Below are 21,743 nucleotides of genomic sequence, written 5' to 3'. Positions count from 1 at the left end.
CTCCAAAAAGCTTTTCCAAGTGAGTGTATGTTGCAGGGTACCTTTGCTTTGTTGCACTGTCCCAAGTTCTTTTATGTTCCTTTGTGTTAACAAAATTACTGTTAAAAGGTAAAGGAGGTGCAACCTGGCTGTGAATAAACATGGCATGACTCATTAGACAAAACCATATAGAGTGTCCAGATTTATGTGCCACACATAGATTTCTAACAGTATAAGCACAGCAGCTCTTGTTGGAGATGATCCTACAGCAAAGCCAGAAGGCTTGTAGCACACATGTAGCACTCATGGCAGACTATGAGCATCTGTCTTCCCAGAGGCCTGCATGGAAAACTGGAGCAGGAAGCGGAAGAAGAGAAAGGAACCTTTCATATGTTTTACCTACATATATTGGATCTAAAAACTCTTAATGAAACTTTCTCATTTCAAGAAATTGTCATTTTGCAACTAAGAACTTGTTTTGGTAAGAAACTTGCCACCAAATCTTCTTACAGTGCCATGTTTACTTCTAAGCTATGAAAGTTAGAACAGTGAACTATTTTCTGTTGAGATGCCAGCTCACACACAACTCTCTGCTCAGTTACAACTGGCTGAAGGTGAAGCTCTCTGATTCATAGTGTAACTCATCTTTCTGTTGTAGATGTGTTAAAACCAACTGGTATGAAATTCTAGGAATCAAATTGTAATGTTCTGCGATGACATGTGAGAGATTCCTGGCACTGGATGGTAGCTGAATTCTTGGTACTGAGCCCATCCTTATCCTCCCTGGACAGAGATGGTTAGAATTCAGCAGAGCAGATGTGCTCTTTAAGATCAGGGAAGGGAGCTGTCAAAGCTCAGGAATTATCTTGTCTCCTAATACAGAAACCCCAAAGGGAGTCTTGCTCAATGTTCTTTTGTGGAGTTGAGGAAATGTTTCCATCCCATAAATAGATTTAGGATTCTCTTAGTTCATTACAGATGCAAAGCCAAGCTCCTTCGAGAGCTCTGTCAGCAGAAATTGGTTCAGAGTTCAGATAGTGATGTTAGTAGGGGTATACAAGTCATGGTGTGCACGCTACCTGCTCCCTCCTCTCTGCTGCTGAGAGCTTATCAGCTGTCAAAAACTGAAGTGGGCGAGAGGAGATGAAAGGGTAAGGATTAAGCAGATAACTTAGCTGAGCCTTGTCCTCAGAAGAATTTAAAATTACCCCTTTTCAACAAATTTTGCCTTTACTTTTTTTTTTTTTTCTTTTATGATAGAAGGGTAGATAGCAGCCATGTGTCCAAATCCAGTGTTGTTTTTGAACCACAAAATTTAGGCTTGAATCAGATTCAGTGCATAAATCACAATGAATTTATGAAATCACTATTCAAGATTATACTTGACAGACTTTTAAGGGGCATTACAGTTTGAGCATTAGTCATGGCTGCTGCCAAAAAAGAGCACTGAGTGATGGAATATACTTATCAAAGAAATGTGTTTTCTTTCAAAAGGGATGGGATAAAAAGAAGCTTTATTCTCACAGCCTTAGTTACTGAGCTATGGCAAACTGAACAGATGAGATCCATGGTCTTGTTTAGTCCGGGGATTCTTCAGCCTCTTTCACAGGAATAAACTGCATGCATACACTATAACATAATGCTTGAGTCAGTACACATCTGTCAAAGAGAATATTTAAAGCTCAAAAAAATGCACAGGTTGGCTGAGGTTCTGTGGCTTAATAAACCACTCTCTTTTGTCAGAGAGTCTCTTCAAGGCATTCTCTGTTTCAGTGTGGAAAGGTGAAGAGGAGGAAATATGTTCTTTGTAGCAATCTTCCTAAAATAAATAGAAGTCTAACAACTTTGATGCATTAAGCTGTTCTCTCCTTGAAGCTTCAGATGGATGAGGTTGCTGGAGGGCTGATGCTTTCTGACTGATCCAAGAAATAAAACAGGTGGAGCAAATGCTAGGTATTGACACAAAAACCATGCAAACCTTCTTCACATTAAGAGGCCAGTAGTTTACTTGCAGTTGCCACTCACACAGTGGTTGAAGGAACCAGAATTTTTGAAATTGTTATTCAGAGGTACAATGTGACATGGCTACAATTTTAACTCCACGGGGAGGGAAATGAAAACTTGCTGCAGTTGTTATTTTAGGGGCATAGCAAAGTTCTACTAGTAATTTCTATAAATATTCTTCAAGACAAAATGTAAAGCAGTCTTGAAACTTTACATGCTAATGCAACACAGGGTATGTCAAAGACCATATGACTGAGATTAATGAGATTTCAAATGTTGTAGTGCCATGCGGTTCAATTGGCAGCCCGGACAGAAAGTATTGTCACAGTACCGATCCTAGAACATGTTGGCAGATCGTGTTACTGTATTCATGGCAATAGTGGTCTGAATGAAATCTATCTGACCAAGCGATGTGCCTTTTGCTGCATGAACCTTCTGCATTTTTCAGTAGTCAGCACTGCACTGTCTCTGGAAATGACAGAGAGTAAAATGTCATGGATTATGATCACTAAATCCCTTGCCTTCATAGAACTTTCTTTAGCACTGTCACCTTCCTATAATAGAAACGTGACCTCTAAAATTAAAACAGATATTTACATATGTATATTTGTACTCATGTTTACGTGCACATACAGTGTAGTTAGTCAGAATGTGCATTTCTGCAGGCTCTACTAGGAAACTAATTGAACTAGTAAGGCAATCATTTCTGTGATGTATCACGACTTGTGAGTAGCTGGTAGGACAGTAGAAAGACCTATCCTGAACTCAGCTGGATTCAGTGAACAAGGACTATTTTATTTGCTCAAATTTCAAAACTTCTTTTGGACTAGCTCTAAGCCAAAAATTTGTCTAATGATTATCTCACCCGAACTCTGTCATTGTTTGCTATTTAATTGCAACTTCTATCTCCTTGTTGGCTGGTGTCCTGCCCTTCACATATATGTGCCTCTACTACCTCTGCTGTTTCCTTTGTGAAGTTACTGGGCTTTGTTCTGGGTGTTTCTTCACAGTCTTCCAGTATTACAGTACTACCTTGTTTCCCCTAAAAAAGAGTTAAATGGTTTCCTAAAGTATCAGACATGATTGAGATGTAGTGCAATATGTATTTATATTGATATGTTCTTCCGATGTACATATGTTGATCTGCATTTTGATTGTATATGTGATTTAATAGTATTTTGGAATGCAACTTGAGGCATTTTAACACAAAGAAATACAAGGAGCAATGTTTGCATAAATAGAAAAATACACTAAGAACTGAATCATGCCAGTGTGCTAGGAATCTTAGAAAAGGGTGATTTATCACTACCTAAATTTCTAACATGAAACATCTACATAATGCACTCATTTTCAAGCAAGAGATTTTTTCCCCCTTTTGATTTCTTAAAGATAATGAAATTTTCAGTTTTGCTACCTAAGAACTTAAGGTTATATGACTATGGATTGAGTGTGTGCATAGGGATTGGGTGTACACATAGAATTATTACAGTTGGAAGGGACCATTAAAAACTAAATACTCAACCCCCTGCTATGGGCAGGGACAATTTTCACTAGATCAGGTTGCTCAAAACCCCATCCAATCTGGCCTTGAACACTTCCAGGGGATGAAGCACCCAAAGCTTCTCTGGACATACTGTTACAGTGTCTCACCACCCTCTGAGTGAAGAATTGCTTCCTTATATTTAATCTGATTTAGACTCTTTTGGTTTAAAACTGTTACTCCTTGTCTTATCACTGTATGCCCTTGTAAAAAGTCATCTCCATCTTTCTTATAAGCTCCCTTTGAGTATTGAAAGGCTGCAATAAGGTGTCCCTGGAGCCTTCTCTTCCCCAGGCTAAACCACCCCAGCTCTCAGCATTTCTTTGTAGACCAGGTGCTCCTCTGATAATTTTTGTGACCCTCTTCTGGACCCACTCTAACAGGTCCCTGTCTTTCTTGTGCTGGGGGCCTCAGAGCTGAAGGCAGTGCTCCAGGTGGGGGTCTCACCAGGGCAGAATAGAGGGGGAAAATCACCTCCCTTGACCTGCTGGTCATGCTGCTTTTTATGCAGCCCAGGATTTGATTGTTTTTCTGGTATGCAAGCATGTACTGCTGGCTCATGTCCAGCTTCTCATCCACCAGTGCCCTCAAGTCCTTCTCTACACGGCTGCTCTCAATCTGTTCATCCCCGAGTCTGTGCTGCTATTTGGGATTGCCCCAACACAGGTGCAGGACCTTGTACTTGGCCTCGCTGAACTTGAGGAGGTTCACGTGGGCCCACTTCTCAAGCCTGACCAGGTGCCTCTGGATGGCCTCCCTTCCTCCTCTTGTATCCACCACACCACTCAGCTTGGTGTCAGCCGCAAACCTGCTGAGGGTGCACTCAATTCCAACACCTGTTTCACTAATAAAACAAAACAAAACAAAAAAAACTAGAGGATTTGCCCTTTAGTAACTATAAGCAATAAAATAGGCAGAAGTCATGTGAAGTTTCTCATCAAGTTTAAAGATTAAATTGGTGTGGGTAAAGCTGGGAGAAAGAATTTCCTACCATTTTACATATGACAAACGTAGCTTGTTTGGTCAGGTAAGAGATTAAATCTTATTATATCTCTCTATCGCATGTGAAGAATGATATAACAAGATTGTATGTTATTTAATTACACACAATTAGATTTCCTTCAAAGGATTTTTAATGTAGTACATTGATTTTCATCTTTTATTACAGGTCACAAGTTAAAGTGAAATATATTAAGTTGTTTTAATAATGTCTAACAATATTTCAACTGTTTTTAGACTTCTTTCTTAGAATTGACAACTAAATTATGAGCTTAAAAGGGAAAAAATAATATGTAGTTTAAATATTTTCAGATGCAACTGTTCTTCCTAATTCTAACAATCCAGATTTCTGAACTTCTGGAAACTTGCTTTCTAAGAAGCATGTTGGATTCTTCTGTGTTGTTCCTGTTAGCTAACAGGTAAGATTTGCAGTGCCAAATTCTCTTCTTGTGGTCATATTCTGCTGGAATTTAGTAAGCAGTATCCTTGACAAGGCACAAGGAACTGAAATCTCTCACAATTTTATCGTTGAATAGAGATATCATTAAATTACAACTATTGAATATATGCAAATGTGGAGACCAGCTCAGACCAGACTTCCTCTACAAAAACATTGTAATCAGTTATAGAGCAGAAATACTGGTAAGACAGGATAAGCTGTTTTTTAACCTTAAAAATCATGTCCCTCAAGTGCTTCAGGCACGTTGCTATACCACTTTACAACTCCAGACAACAACAGATGCTCTGAAAGGTGGGATGTCAATTCCTGACCAGATGGAAATTCACATTTAAACAGTTGTAGTACCTCTTGATACTTTTGTTTCTCTAATAGATATATATTAGGGGGAAGAAAAAAAAAAGATACATGAGACCGAGACAAGATACTATACTAAAAGGTAGCTAAGCTTACACATTGATCTTTGTTAACACTAGTGTTTGGGCCAGAATATTGCTGCTAATTGGAACCACATTGCTTTAAATGGATTGCATAGTTGTCAGAATGATATGGTTGTATATAAGCCTACAAGGCACTTTGTCATTCAAAACTGATGGATAGAATATTACCCCAAAAAATCATACAGCCCTATAATGAACTTTTTGATCCAAAGAGCTCAGCACTTGCTTAATAAACCACATGTCCAATTAAACCCTGAAAGAACACAAAAATAAATGCAGATAAACCCAGACTCATGCAATATTGAGAGATTCTAGAATTTCATTTGGGTAACAAATGACTTGCCCAAATTTAAGTAACTTTCTGGTATTTGAATGAATGAAATCAGCTTTATTTACATTTGAGTAATTGTTACTGTCGTACTCCGTGACTTATGTCACTGTTAAAACTTACATTGTTGAATAAAGCCCTTCTTGTGGACGAGGAGCAGGAAGATAAAAAGAGCTACCTAGAGTACAAAAATAAGAGGACTCTCGTGTTGATGCAAAAGAGTGAACTATGAAGAGTGACACTTCTTAAACACCACAAATGTGAACCATATGAAGCCTATATTGGGTGGTCCTTACCCATAAGAGGAGGTGTGCAGAGAAATGTGAGGGGCTACTTTAAGGAGACATCTTGGATTTTTTTTGAGTGACACAGTAGGTGGTCAAGTGATGAAAGAAGCATAAGGATACCACTAGGTTGCATTTTAGATGAGTGGTACATTGAAATTGTTACAAATATCAAGGCCCAAGCAAGGGCAACCTGGGGGTCAAATGACTGTCCCTCAGTGAAGGCTGGAAGGAAAATGCTAATGAAGCATGAATAAAGGTTTCAACGTCAGACAAAATATATGCCAGTTAGGAGAAGGAAAGGTTACCTGCTTTGACTGTACTCCAATGAAGATTGGCTTATGGCCAGGAGGAAATATACCTAAGACAGGAAGAAACATCCTTTTGAGATATGGGAAAGAATGTTTTCACTGAAAAAAACGTGAGCAGAAAAAATGCAGTCCAGCAGGAAAATAAATAAATGACAAGGCACTCAGCGCAAAGCCCACTGTAATGATGGTGGCAACAATTTTAGGGACCCTATATAGTATCAAATATATGTAGTAAGTAGGAAAAGAAGTATTGTGCAGAGTCAGAAAAACTATGTAAACTGAGTTGAGAAAGAATGATCCAAAGGTCCAAAACTAGCTGATAAGTTGAGAAGGACAGGAAAAGAAGCAAGACCTTTGGATTTAGCCTCAAGCCAATCATTAATTCTTTTAGAAGGTCAATGTGAGTAGAGTGACCTTAGAAAAATCAACTGAATCAAACAAAAAGCATATGAGTAGAACTAAAATATTTTTTTTAATATATTATTATTAAATACATGGCAAAAAAAGGCAACTAGAAAGTAAGTAGCATCAAGAAAATTCCCTTTTGAAACTAAGAAGAATAAGCTTTTTGATACAAGGAAACATTCAATACAAAGAGATATAGTTTTAAGGCAACTGTATTACACCTGAGTCTTAACAAACAAAGATGTGAAAAAGTTCTGCTGTCATTTGAAACAGGACAAAACATGTCTGATATCGTAACAGCTAAAATAATTAACTTTTCTCCCAAAAGTATGTAAATTCATGATGAGAGAAGCTGTACTGTCCTATTTCTCCTGGGAAGCTGCAGTGTTTATCTGTGCCAGAAAGGCAAACTGTTGATTTATTAATTACCCAGTAGAGTAAAACTTGCTTACTCTTGTATCTAAGGCGTGTTAACACTGTAGCTGTTTTACTCTGTGCTACAACCGTAGTTTTAATATACATTAGTAGTACTGATGTTTACCTTCTCCCTGCTATAGATATGTCTGCTGAGTTCATTAGCACTGCTTGTGGTCTCACATATATATAGAAGTGATGCTAAATATCATGTTTATTCATGGTCATGCCCTGCAGCACTGGCACTGAAAAACAAAGCATTGACTGAAAGAGGATTGAGTAAAGTTGAATAAATGGCACAGCATGGGTGATAAAGGCAGAAGCAAAAATAATAAGGTTAAAAGAAAGATCTAGACGTCTACTATTTTAAACAAAAATATCTCAGGTAAAACTATTTTTTCCTATGTTGTCTTTTACTTTTGTAAGGCAAAATTAAAAGTGAACTTGTGTGCAAAGCTGAGAAAATGCAGATCTACGTGTATTAGGTAATTATTACCAATGTTTCTATTACCAAGTATGAGTAGAGCTGGTAGCAAGCACGTTTCTTATTGCAGAAGTATTTTAGAAGATACGTCTCTTTCTGCTAATACTATCACTGAGTAATTTTGCATGGGAAAAAGAAGTGTAAGGCTACCAGGAGCTAAGCATTTTAGCCTTTCATTTCAAGATGACTTTTGTATCGCAATATGCACTTGAAGAAGCCAGAATTTGAAATCGGTTAGGATTTTATTGAAACACCCTTTCAAATTATTATTTTTGGAGAATCACAAAATCTTTAGATTGTTGTCTAAAACTTTGTTTTGTTAAGCAATGAATTACTGGTTTGTTTTGTAAAATTGAATCCCTGTTGTCTGCAGCAGGTTTAATGAAGAACACATCTGATGACTAGAAGCGGTTATGATGGACCTCAGCGCGCTTCTTAGAGAAGAGCTTTAAATCTCACTGCTGGAGAGTCACTCGCGGAGGTGGGACCGAGGTATGTCGAAAGCAGCTGTCAGCCGGCTTTGAGGATTGCCTCATCCGGGCAGACCACGTCCACGTCTCCCTGGGCCGGCTTTCGGGCCCGAGGGCTCCTGCAGCTCCCCACTCCCTGTTCCCCCCCTACACCCCCTGCTCCTGCTCTCCCCGCTCCCGGGCAGCGCGGGCTCGGCCCTAAGGGCGCGCCCTCGGGGCAGGCCATATATGGCGGGGGGCGTGTCCGGGGGCGTGTCCCGGCGCAGTAAAAGCGCGGGCAGGGCGGCGCGGCGCGGTACGGAGCTGGGCAGCCCCCGGGGAGATGCTGCGAGTGCGGTGCTTGCGCGGGGGGAGCCGCGGAGCCGAAGCGGCGCATTTCATCGGCTCGCGGGTTGGTGCCGCGCTGATCCGCCGCCACGCTCGGCGGGGCCGGGGTCGCTCCGACGGGATTAGGGTGGCCGCGGGCACGCAGGGATGAGCCCCGAGTGTGGGCACGGTACTGGTTTCTGTGGCAGGGGCTCCCATGGGCATCCTCCCCGTTCAGCAGCGCTGAGTTCAGTGACATCAGTCATCGCTGTCAGTTTTGTTCTCCCATGCCGTTATTCCTCCAGACAGAATGTATTTTAAAAGGCAAATTGTCTTTTAAACATATACTATGCCATGAATAAATTAGAATGCCTCCAATAAACAGTGTGTTACTGTTAATGTTCCACATAATGCCCGTTTTAGGGTTACGGGGTAAGGCACTTGTGGGCTTCTGAACTGTTACTTTTTGCCTTCTGTAAGGGAAACATTATTTTTATTTCTATTTTAAGCTTGGAAGAGTCTTTACAGGATGGGTGCAGCGAACTTTCCAGAGCACCCAGGCAGCTACGGCCTCCCAGAACACCTGTGCTGCTGATGACAATAAGGCTACAAACCCTGTGCCTAAGGACTGTCCTGTTTGTTCATACAATGAATGGGACCCACTGGAAGAAGTCATTGTGGGAAGAGCTGAAAACGCTTGTGTTCCTCCTTTTTCTGTGGAGGTTAAGGTAAACAAGAAAAACAACAACTTTAAATGGAAAGTAGTGCAGTTTCTATATATGCAACTTAAGCTTTGCAGTGCACAAGGTATGGTACTTACCCATGAAAGTTCTTCTTTAATGCTAGTTGTTTACATCTCTGGAATTTTACAGCTCAGCTGTGTTGGTGGGGGTTATGCTTTTGGTTCCCACTTTCAACTGATTTAATTTTTAACTGAAGTCACTATGTAGTAGAGACAGTCTCTAATATGTACAGCATTATCTAGTAATACAGCCCAGACACTATCAGGCTACACACATTGTAGCATTTGAGATAGGTGGCAGGATTGATATAAATGGTGAGCTGGGGCTTGAAACCAAGTAGTGTTACGACTTGAAGGAAAAGGAAGTATAGCTGTCTACTTAATGGTCTGAGAGAGATTAGTGTCTGTAGCTGTAGGACTGAGGTTTTAAATAGCTCATTGGAACTCCCATGTGCTATAGTAAGTATTGTATGTACTCACCTGTTTTTCAGATTTTTTTGTATGTGTTCATAAAACTATAACAGTAACTTAAATCTTTGCTCTTTAAAATCTTGTATTTCTTTGCTCTTTAAAATCTTGTATTTCAGCCTTGCTTTGTTTCTTATGTGTCTTTAAGAAAAGCTTTACACAGAAAAATTAGACTCTTACATGGTTTTAAACTAAGCAGAAGCTTTCATTCTCTAGTTTAAGAGAAATGCTCAAATGCTGGGCTTGCTCTGAACTCTTTTTGTGAACTTTAGCTGGACTTTAAAGTGCTGAACATGTGTTGTTACCTGCATTCCTGGGGATAAGCCTGAGTTTTTCTCTTCCAGTGTCACAATATAGATACAGCATGATGCCACATTGCTGCCTTAGAGGAGGGACATGCAATGCATGGCTATCCCAGCAAAATGAGCCGGCATAACACAGCTGCTGGAGAGACCTTAGTAAAATATTACAGGCTATCTTGACAAAATTGACTGAAGACCTCAGTGTTAAAAATGGGAGGAGATATGACACATGCACATGCACATACAGAGAAATTCTTCTCTTATGGTGTAGGACAGATGATACTGAAAAGATGTTTAAAGTGCTGGAAATCGTAGTTTAGAGGAAGCTTTGGATGTACTTGTGGAAATAAATTTTTTGTCCTCCAGCCCATTTTACCTTTGTATATTTTTCTTTAAAACTCGGGCTATGATTCTGGCCAAAAGTGTTTGAAGGAGTTTGAATGAATTACTGCAGCCTGGTGGTTCTAATCTCCAGACAGAATAGTAATCCTTTGACATACACTGGGATATTTGAGATGATACCTTGGCCCCAGTAGCTCAATGAAAATTTGCCACTGACTTCATTATGACTTGTAAAAGACTCCTTGAAAGCTTCAGCTCACTTACCAACCTCTGGAATCCCATTCCAGAAACTCCAGAGAAATTCTAGCAGCTTCAGAAAAACAAACTAATGAGGACTGGGATTTCTACTCTAAAATATATGTGTGTGCATTTATGTACTTAAAGCTGGCACAAGGAATGAACAGAAAGAGTATGGAATAAACCCAACAGCTATCTTTGTTACATTCTAACATCACATTGGAGCAAAATTATGTTCTCAAGTAATGACCAAGGGCTTTAATATCAGAAAAAAAATATTCATTCAAATGTCTAACTTGCTGAAATATCACATACTTTACTCTTAGCCTTGTTCTAGTGCCTATTAAGCCCTAACTAATCAAATGGGCTCAAGTCACTCAGGTCTATTGTTCTATGCGATATTAAAAGCTTAATGAGGAGTGTCAAAGTATAGAATTAACTCTGAAATTTGAAGACCTGCTATCTGGGGGTTAAAGCAAGCTTTACTTTTAGCTTTTCTTTATGTAAACTGCCTATGTAAACTGTCTGATGAATACATTGGCCAAAACAGGTAACAGGAATAGAGTATGCTCGTTGAGATGTTATTTATTTTTTCTAGTTTTCTCTGCTTTTGTCTTAATTGTACTGTAAAAATTGCTACGGTAATTCTACCTTGTGGACGTTGCTGAATAATCCAAGCAATGTTCTAAATCCTACCTTGCCTATAGCAAAAGATCTTAATAGATCTGGATGTTATTCAAACCTCTGCCATGTGTCTGAAAGGTAGGGGTGGTAAATAAGAATCTATTTCCCTATTATGTTCCTGTAAATGGCAATATTAGGGCTGCTGTATATCACACGGCTTCTGCCAAGTCTGAATGAGGGTTATCAGTTATAAAACTTGCAGTTTGAATTTATCAACTTTGAATTGTGTAGAGGAAAAACTAAACTGTTTTACCTGAAAAATGTCTCAAATCATAATGCTGTTTTTGTAAATACTGGCTTTTGAGGTACTTCTAAGTTGTGTTTTAAAACTGTATGCATATTTATGTACGAAATACTTAAGTGCAGGAAGTATGGATGCATTCAGGTCTTGTGTATACCAAAAGCACATTTCAAAGTACAACAAAAGCCTTTTTCCTGTGATTTAGAAATGATGCGCTTGGCATAAGGAGGAGGAATCAATGAATTGAATATGAAACTCTAAATATCTGAGTAATGTTAATAAGCTGACATGTTTGACAGCTTTTTTTTATTGCATATCCTTTTGGGAGCTTGAAACGGCATGTGTATGTTACGTAAAGGGAAATGCACTATTTAGAAAAAACATAGGAAATCTTATCTAGCATTCCATCAGTTAGGAAGATGCCCTCTTTTGAATTAGCACATTGATCAAGTCTCACTATTCGGTTGTATTCTTCTGAAACAGTTGACATTTAGTCAAACAGTTGAGCTTTATGGCTTTGTACTTCACAACAATTTTTCAGTATATTTTTAAATAATACGTTTTTGATGAAGAGATATTACAACAGATTGTTATATCTTCAGTGAGAAGCTAACTTTAAGGTAGGGTTAGAGAGCATTAATATTGATAATGTTAGTTATTTCCTCACTATAAATGTTTTAAATATATATCAACTGTAGGGAGTGATTATCCTTTTTCTTAAAGATAATCTTTTTCTTACAGCACATTCTTGAATTTCTTTTGGAAAGATAATGTTGCTTCTCCCCCATTCCCCCAAATACCACTAGTTTTTCGTGTACTTTCAGATTATAGCTCACAAAGTGCATTGAGAATATTATTTAAAGCTCATTTCTATTTCCTGGCCATGGCAGTTTTTGAGAAGTCTGAAATAAGTTGCAAGTATGTAAGTATGTGGTCAAAGGGGCCTGAAATCTCAACCCTGAAATAGTACAAAATAGATGTCCCAGTCACAGAGTTTCTTGCCCTTCTATCCAGAATATGAGTGTTGTTATGGTATAGAATAGGAGTGGTGTTATGGTGTTTCACTTTGTCATAATTTTAAGATTGCGCTATCAGATCAGGGCACCACAAGTGTCATTTTTCACATTTGAGAAACAGGAGCAGTAGTAGAGGAGAGCTATACCTCTTAGGAATTAATGAGATTCAAATATAACATGGGTGACTGAAAATAACTAGCTTTACTCCTTAGGACAAATTTGTCTCATTAGCAGAACAGGAGTCCATGGGAATGCTAGGCAGTTCATATGATCTGCATGTGACTTCTGAACAGCTGGCAAATCTGAGGTGATCAAATCACCCAAGACCTTGGGGGGAGGAGAGGGGTAGCAGTGGGGCATGGGGCTGGGAAGGAATAAATTCCCCCAGGAAGGATGGGAACATGTTTCAGTAGTGGAGGAGCATGGCCATACTGAGACCTTTGCTTGGGCTCTCTGTATAAATGTTAAGAATGTCTAAAAGGTTGATTTTTTTTCCCCTTTCTATCTTACCTCTATAGTTTGAGGGCAAATAACCAGAAATAGTAGAGAGTGCAGTGGATAGCCTAGATTGCTGAAGGCATCATGCCTGATCTCCGTTCACAGAATTGCCTTGCCTGCTTGGGACTCACACACCATACTGGCAACATTCATTGTTGGGGGTTCATCACTGCATTGTTTCTGTCCAGAGTGGTGCTCTCGGGGAGACAGTAAGGACTGCAGTTGCACAAGTCTTCCTCATCTTCAGGAGGGCAAGGTTTTCCTGCATCCAGTTGCTGTCAGTCATGCTGTCTGAATGAGCAGAATTGGGAGAGGGAGGTCCTGACCTCTTTCTTCACTGTTTCTGATGCTTTCTGCTGTCATTCCAGAAGGGCTATGTTTGCACGTGTTTATCTGTCACGCTAGTGTTACCAGAGATACATCAAAGCTTGCTGGTTCCAACAGCTTATAAATCTGAATGAAGTGCTTCCAAAGACACGCTGCTGAAGCAGCCTAATCTGTTTTGAAAATCTGTTTTTCCTTTTCAACAATGAGTGCAAGAACATAATTCTGAATTATTATTATTATTATTTTTTAATTTGAGAAGACTGTCAGAGGATTTCAGGAGCAGAGGATTTTGGCCTGTAAGTGTTACACTTGTTTTAATCCAACCCTGACAGATGAATTTATCACTTGCATTTTCTAGACTTCTGCATTATCTGAAATATGGCCACTTCTAGCCAACAGGGCATATCATCTGTAGCTGCTTTACCATTCCCGATGCCACTACTGTGACAGTACCAAAGTGAGGTTTTAACAAGGTGATTACAGACAGGTGAATTTTTGCTAGCTTTATTAAATAACACGTGTCTATAGGGTTTCCTTTATGACTGGTGTGTTTGTACAGGTTTAGCATAACAAGGACCAAATTTTTCATGGCCACTTGGCAGCACTAGCTAGTAAATACTGAAGTGTAAATAGGAGGTGTTTATGTAGACTGTCTTGGGTTTTGTCTGTGATTCGATAATAATGAGACTTTCTATAGGACTATGACTAGAGAGGGGAAAAGACTTCTAAAGAAAGAATTTATTACGTTATTTGTAGCAGTATTCCCATCTGTAGGAACAAGGAATTTAAAGCTACTGATCCATCCATATCCAAAAATATGAGGAAAGAAAATACCCTGAATATCCCATCTAAAAGTCAAAACACTAGATTTGCAAATGGGAATGAAATGTGTACTTCTCCCCTTTCCAGAATTGATTTCTCCTTTCTTTTTCTGCTGCTCATCAAAGGACTTTTTCCCGGGCATCATGCCACGTGTACAGTCTGTCAGCAGTACTGGAACTGCGTGCTAGTTGAGTGAGTCTTCTCAGCATGTACAGCTGAAACTTAATTCTGTTGCCATGTGTATTTGGTGAAGACACCACCAGCTATTCACAACTAGTCTAACACCTGCACTTAAACATATTTAATAACTGGACACATGCACATCATAAAACATCTGAGCAAAACCTTGCCAGTGATAAATATTAATAGCTAGAGGTAACCACAAAAAGACAGCAGAGTGCTTCTAGGATAGGAGTCCTTGACAGTGAATAAGTGGCAGCATTTATCTGAAGCCTTGAATCTCCTGCCTTCCTTCCACTGCCTCACTCCAGCCCTTCATTTTAGAAGGATCAGCAGGCCATTAACAGTTTTTAACAACTCCTCAAATTAGAGCAGGAATCAAATGTAAGGTGCATTATGTTATGACTTATACAACGCAATGTTGAGATGGTGAAAGAACAAGAAACTGAACGTGAATTGTATGTTATACATCTATTTCACTTTGTCAAAAAAACTGATGCTTATTTGCCACTTGTCCTTTTGTCCTAGGCCAACACGTATGAAAAGTATTGGGGATTTTATCAGAAGTTTGGAGGCCAGAATTTCCCCGAAGGCCATGTAAAAAAAGCTATTGCTGAAATTGAGGAAATGTGCAATATTTTGAAACAAGAAGGTGTAATTGTCAAGAGGCCTGATCCAATTGACTGGTCTGTGAAGTATAAAACACCTGATTTTGAATCTACAGGTAAATACTATTCTGTTGTTGAAGGGTGTATGGTAAAGTATGTATTTAGCTCTCTTGTCTGAGACACTTTGGCTGCCATCTAGTCTAACTTCCTGCTTGGAGGGAGGCTGTCTGGAGACAGTGGATCCTACTCAACTTTGTACCAATTGTGGTCTCCATGTTCCCTTCATGGCAAGTGTGTTCTTAAGTTAGTTTTTACTAGTAGAAGTTCAGTGGGAACCAGGTAATAATTATGAAAATTCGTAGCGATATAATAACAAAGCTGGTTTTGTTTGTTCATTTTATTTTTTTTCCTTGTTTCTTATTTATGTACCCTATTGGGACTAGTTCTGCATTGCGTCAAATTCCTGTTCCATGCTACTACTATTTAAAAGGATTACATATAAAAAATGAGGTCCACTTGGAAAACCCACTACCTCTTACCTCTTATAGAAGTCTTCTGCATAGTTCATAAACATAGTTAGTTTCCATTAATCAGATTGTGGAAACTTGTAGATTGTGGATTGCTTCCTTCTAGCTGTAAACTTGTTATGAATGAGGCTTTGTAGCAAACTGTTGCAAGTATTTTGAATGGAAAATGTCACTTTGAAAAATTGAAGACTGTCAATAAGAGCCTCATTATGGGCTATTTTCCTGACTTTTGTGAAGATGCTCTTTGCAAGTCTTTCCGGTAGAAAATTAATGTTAAAAATATTGGTAAAAAAGTGAAGAACCTGAACAATCTGAGAAAAGCCTATTTGTTTCATAGATTCATGTACTTTTTCCTTTTAGGTATGTATGCTGCCATGCCAAGAGACATCCTACTGGTGGTGGGAAATGAAATTATTGAAGCGCCTATGGCTTGGCGTGCTCGTTTCTTTGAGTACAGAGCATATAGACGAATAATTAAAGAGTACTTCAACTGTGGTGCTAAATGGACAACTGCTCCCAAACCCACAATGGCAGATGAGCTCTACGATAAGGTATTATTCTCATTTTGCTTCAGAACTTCTGATAATTTCAACCAGAAATTTGTTTCACAAAATTGGAAGGGAGAGAGGAAAATAAGTGAATTTGTGTTTTCTTTAGCATTGGAAAACTTTCTACAGTCTATCCAGGTGAAACTGAGTGTGCACCTGTGTAATAAGAAACAGGAAGTTGTGCCTATTGGAATCACGTCTGCTCTGAATTGTTTTGATTACTGACTGTAACTTAACATTGCTAAAGAGGAAAGAATGCTCGAAGGTCATCACAAAGAGTACTTCAAAGAATTAATATTTCCTGAATATATCAGGAAGGTGGAAAAGAGTTATGTATATTTCTTTTCACCAAAAAGACATCACAATTATTGTTTTGCATGAAGGACTTGTATTTTGGAAGCTACTTGAAGAAATAGTGAAAGATCTAAACTGTGACTGGTTATGAACACTTTCAATGCACAAGTCAGTATACTATTGAGACAGTGGCTCTGACAAACAACTTCATGATATAACTTGTCTCTTATACCATTATCTGTTCTTAAGTGTAATTGAAACTCTATTTATTTAAAATTCCGTAATAACACTTCTATTTTTCTACTCATTTAGAAGTAAGAAAACTAAACCAACTCCAAGAGAACATACAGAACATACTAGCTATCAATATAAACATATTTTCTTCATTTCAAAATGCTTGTCAGTAGCAAATGGTTTGAAAACTTTTGCCGACCAGCTCCAACCTAAAGTTATTTCCTTTCTGAATTAGGATTATCCCATCCGCTCTGTTGAAGACAGGCACAAACTGGCTGCTCAGGGAAAATTTGTAACTACTGAATTTGAGCCATGCTTTGATGCTGCTGACTTCATTAGAGCTGGAAGAGATATCTTTGTACAAAGGAGTCAGGTAAACAAAGATTTCTTCCAACAGTGTTGTTATCTATATTTGATGATTGATATTTTTATATTTACATTTCTAAACACCATTAAAATGCTAGTATTGACAAAAGTTGGTATTTATAGACTATCTGTTAAATATTAACTAGAGGCATAGACTTCTAGTATCTTGGTGTTAAATATTTATTTAAATAAAACTTTATATAAACTAAATTTGGATGTCATTTATACTCTAGTCTAGTGAAAGTTTCTGTTTTTAGGTTACTAATTACATGGGCATTGAATGGATGAGACGACATCTTGCACCAGACTATAGAGTGCATGTGATATCCTTCAAGGATCCAAACCCTATGCACATTGATGCCACGTTCAATATCATTGGACCTGGCCTTGTGCTGTCTAACCCAGACCGTCCCTGCTACCAGGTAAGATTGCAGCAAAACAGAAAGTATCAAGTGTTTAATATTTAAAATGATTCAGATATCCTTGCTGATCGTTTAAATCATTTGAAGTGAGGGTGAAGAGGGGCTTTTCTTAAAAATACTGGCAGGCTGGGTTGCTTACTGAGTTCTTAGAACTACATCTCCCTCTGGTGGTTACACATGAATAAAGAACCCCTCCAAGTATTCAGGCAATGAGGTTGAAAAGTCAATTCTATTTAACCAAATTATCCTCCTCTTATTTTTAACTTAATTGTGTTACTATGAGAGAAACAAATTCAACAGAACACCTACATTTTTCTTTCCTTTGTTAAATAGACTGCATATTAAGCTTCTCAGGAAGCACAATGCAGAAGTAACTTTGTGGTATTTTTGCTGGTTTTGTCTCTATAAACGGCACTAATTCATATCAGTGATTCCTATAGAGAAATTAATAATACTAAAAAATATAATACTTATTTAACATTCTTACAAATATCATTTTCACTTGACGGGCTTTAAACTGTATATATCGTCTTTGTCTTTAATGTATCTTTGTATACTTAGCTTATACTAAGAAAAACAGTAGAACTATGCTAGTGGTATGCTAAGTTGGAAAAGGTCTTCAAAATATGCTCGTACAAAAATTGGTTTTGTGGATGGAACACAAGGGAAGGGGGTGTTGTATATACTGAACTACCCTGAGAAAATATGGCATAGGTTGGATGACATAATGTGATACTTTAAGAAGCCTGTTTAGAATCTAACTAAATTTATTTTTCAGATTGATCTCTTCAAGAAAGCAGGCTGGACAGTGATTCACCCCCCTGTGCCACTCATCCCAGACGGTATATTCATACTTTCTTTTCTAATAATTCCATAATATTCTTAAGTATGTTCTCATGGGACAACATTGCTACCAAGTTTACAGTTACTGTAGCAGGTTCATTCTTGTGTGTTTAGATCACCCACTGTGGATGTCTTCTAAATGGCTCTCCATGAATGTCCTAATGCTGGATGAGAAACGTGTGATGGTCGATGCCAATGAGACTTCAATTCAGAAGATGTTTGAAAAACTGGGTATGTTCTAATTTATTTTAATATACACTTAAAGTGAAATGATCTTGAGATCAACTGCATGCATCAGGATGAGTGGAGGCTTCACTCATAGCAGTCAAAGGAACCAACACTGGAGAAATGTATTCAAACAATCAAATTAATTACTAACAATCATTCAGTGATTTCTCTCCTGAATGCTTAAGACCTACCTACAGCTTGAAGCAAAAGAAGGTATGAGTAGTAATTAAAATTGCTGACAGCGTGAGCTTTTCAATGAACTTTTTAAATGTGAAACTATCTGTTTGGTTTCAAAGTCAAAGTCTGTGTTAGAGGGATTGTATACATATTGCTGAGTGATACTGCCAAAATGCTTCAGATTTTCCTTCTCTTTATACTTCAAACTGTCTAAGACTACTTAACTGAGGTATTTCTGCTCACTTATGGAGAATCTCTCTCCTGCAAGATGTAACCTTAGATAGGGCAGAACTCCTTTAGATATGCAGTGGCAGGATAGCTATTATTGAATATAAAAGTCCAAGTCTTATGCACTGCTCCCTGGAAAGACAAATAAAATAGACTTAATTTGTAGAACTCGTGCAGTTAATCCAACTGTTCCCATCATGCCAGGAGAGAATGATTTGAGTAGATCTACTTACAGGCATAGCTGGTCAGTAGGAGGGTAGTTTACTTTTGCTTCGTGCTATAGCCAGCTGACTCTTGCTGCAGGATAAGCACATGGTGATGCAAATGTTGACAGGTTAGAAGGACTGATCGGTAAATAAGGAAAAATCAAGCAAAGTGAGGGATCGTTGTATTGGAGAATAAGAAAGAATACTCCCTGAAGCAGAAGACTAATGAGAGAGAATGAACTGAAGGTGAAAGATAACAGTGAACCTAGAAGAAAGGCTGCTTTGTTCATGGAAGAGAGGACTTGATTGAAGCTTCCCTCAAATCTGAGGCAGTTCACAGATGAGAACCATGCAATCTAATATTTTATTCTACTCTTAAAAGACTCGGTGTACAGCTGTTAGTGAACAACTCTAGCTTTCTAGTGTTAGGTTGTTTAATTCTCCACATGATCAATGAGAAGAGTATTTATAAATACTTTAAAATACTTAGAAAATGAAGCTGCTAATGCCAGTCATGACACATCTTTCACACTTGAACTTTACTCTGTACAAGTTCTACATAAAATTCTGTAGTCACTAAGTTCATAGGACTGAGATGGGTCTGCTGGGAATGAAAGTATTTCTGACCTAGATGGTGGATTCTACTGAAATGCTCTTGATCTCCCAAAAGTATGAAGAAAGGAAAAAGTCAAACTTCATAACAGAAAAGTCTTCTGATCCTAATCCATCTGTCAGGACTTTGCATAAACTGAGCCACAGCTGAAAAATCAGAGCTGAAAAGAAGTGGGAGGAAGCTTAACTTAACCTAGGTTATAAGTATAACAGCTTTTTCTTCCCCCTCTCAGAGAGAGTCTTGGAGATCTGTACTTTCAATTCTGCTTTTCTTGAAAGGCACTTGAAAGAGTGTATTCAGCGACTGAACTGTAAATGCTTATACAGATTCATGTAAATGTGCCTTGGTCACATATCATAGTGGCATTTCAACTAATTTTTCACATGCTGAAGAAAATGATTTTCTTTTTAACTGACATGTCATAACACATCAAACACCAGCTGTGTACCAGGTACTGTATATTCCTGAGGGTATGGCTGGAATAAACAAATCAGCTATGTTCCTAGCTTGTTCTTTGCCTAGAATTTGGGGGAAAGAAATTCTTAACAAATGAGTAGGAAATACTTTAAATGATCTGATAAAAGATTATCTAATGTTCTGATCAAAGCTTACCACATGAATCTGAGATTTTCATTTAAAAGTATGCAATGTATGTTTCTTGCAGGCATTTCTACAATTAAAGTGAGTATTCGCCATGCCAATTCATTGGGAGGTGGTTTCCATTGCTGGACATGTGATATCCGCCGCCGTGGTACCCTGCAATCTTATTTTGACTAGTCATGAGCCAACTAGGCAGCTATAGTTCAGCTTCTAAAATAAGCATAGGAAATAAGCTCATGCAGTCATTTTAACAAAAGTGAAATTAATTTGTTAGTGCTTGATCAGTGGTGTCCTTACAGTGGTCTAGGGAATGATTTATTCTTAGGTACTCTTCACTTCAAGCAATATAATTGAAACTACTTCCATCAGCAATACAGGTTTTCTGGCTGGCATTTTGAAAGACATCCTTCATCTATGAAGCCCTCTCACATTGGCTTTGAATGTAAAAACTTGACAAGATAGCTAATGGCTCTTGTTAGATGAGTTTGGTCACTAACATTGGACATCTACCTCTGTCTGATACTCTATCAAATAGGCAGCTTGGAATGTTAAACTTGAATTAACATTTCTTATTCCTTTTAATTGGTTTATTGTTCTAATATATTAGTGTTTAATGCAGTTAAAACAGATGCAACTGTACAGATCTCTTATGGAACCAAGTAATTTTATAATGCTTTTCATGTTGGGCCATACAGATATTCAGAGAATTTCCAGTATGATCTAACTTTAAAACATTATTTTCATTTACTTGTGATGTCCGTCTACATTTTCTTCTAACACATTTATCATGCATCTGAACACATTTTTATATTACTTTTTGTATTGCTGAAATTGGTTCTTTTATTTAACTTTTTAAAGTGTACAAATGGTAGCTAATAGTCTGCATCTACAGGTTTTACTGTGAATTGTTTACGTAACTAAAAAAAAAAAAAGAAGAGCTGACACCTTTACCACTCACACAACGTCCTTCAACTGTAGCAGATACAGCGATTTGAGTATTGATTACTGAATATGTACTTTTTATGCTAATAAACTTTTGCATTCTCTGTTTGTGTTGTCTTTCTTCTGAAAAGGAGTAATCATGACGTGTCTGGATGGCTAGGTGCTTGTAATATCCAGCATACAGCTGGAAATAGAAAATACACATGGCTTTTTCTGTAAAACATGGAACATCACAATGCAGGATATCCTTGTACTATATTGTTCACGTAACATGTTGTTGCTTGTGTTTTGCCCAGAAATGGGACTGGTGGGGGAGAGTGCCCTCAATAGATGTTTATTATCACAGTAGGGAGGAAGCTACTACTCCATACAATACAGTGCAACTACACAGATAAGGTCTTGCAAAATCAGCTGTCCGGCATAACATGCTCACATCTAAGTTATCAACAAAATATAAAGCCCTATTATTGTATTGTAATACTATTATTGTATTTTGCCAGTACCTGCAAGGGACCAAGCAGGTTTTTTTCATATGTTGATGATGTGGAATTCCATAAGACATGCCACACTTGAAGAGCTAATAACATGGCTACTATCATTTCACTGAGTAAAGATGGCTTCTGTCTT

General features: G+C 38.2%; 1 protein-coding gene across 2 annotated transcripts; it reads left to right on the top strand.

Moving 5' to 3' along the window:
• Nucleotides 1-8,352: 8,352 nt before the first annotated feature.
• On the top strand, nucleotides 8,353-21,220 carry GATM (glycine amidinotransferase). Of its 2 annotated transcripts, XM_068695608.1 has the most exons (9): nucleotides 8,353-8,506; nucleotides 8,931-9,149; nucleotides 14,809-15,004; nucleotides 15,776-15,966; nucleotides 16,727-16,864; nucleotides 17,115-17,279; nucleotides 18,058-18,121; nucleotides 18,237-18,353; nucleotides 20,239-21,220. In XM_068695608.1, exons 1-9 carry the CDS (start codon nucleotides 8,438-8,440, stop codon nucleotides 20,349-20,351), a joined length of 1,272 nt encoding a protein of 423 aa, XP_068551709.1. In that variant the 5' UTR covers nucleotides 8,353-8,437; the 3' UTR covers nucleotides 20,352-21,220. The 2 variants fall into 2 exon arrangements, with proteins under 2 accessions (XP_068551709.1, XP_068551710.1); XM_068695609.1 differs by lacking the exons at nucleotides 8,353-8,506; nucleotides 8,931-9,149 and adding an exon at nucleotides 9,600-9,622.
• Nucleotides 21,221-21,743: the final 523 nt, after the last annotated feature.

This window comes from Anas acuta, chromosome 12 (genome assembly GCF_963932015.1).
Source record: "Anas acuta chromosome 12, bAnaAcu1.1, whole genome shotgun sequence".
In the NCBI taxonomy this organism is placed as follows: domain Eukaryota; kingdom Metazoa; phylum Chordata; class Aves; order Anseriformes; family Anatidae; genus Anas; species Anas acuta.
The sequence above is the reverse complement of the archived record's forward strand: the minus strand, read 5'-3'. Positions and strand labels throughout refer to the sequence as shown.

Coding starts and splice junctions, on each gene's coding strand:
- GATM (XM_068695608.1), top strand. CDS start 8,438: ATGCTGCGAGTGCGGTGCTTGCGCGGGGGGAGCCGCGGAGCCGAAGCG. Junction 9,150..14,808: donor CTTTTTCTGTGGAGGTTAAG/GTAAACAAGAAA, acceptor CTTTTGTCCTAG/GCCAACACGTATGAAAAGTA. Junction 16,865..17,114: donor TCTTTGTACAAAGGAGTCAG/GTAAACAAAGAT, acceptor TTCTGTTTTTAG/GTTACTAATTACATGGGCAT.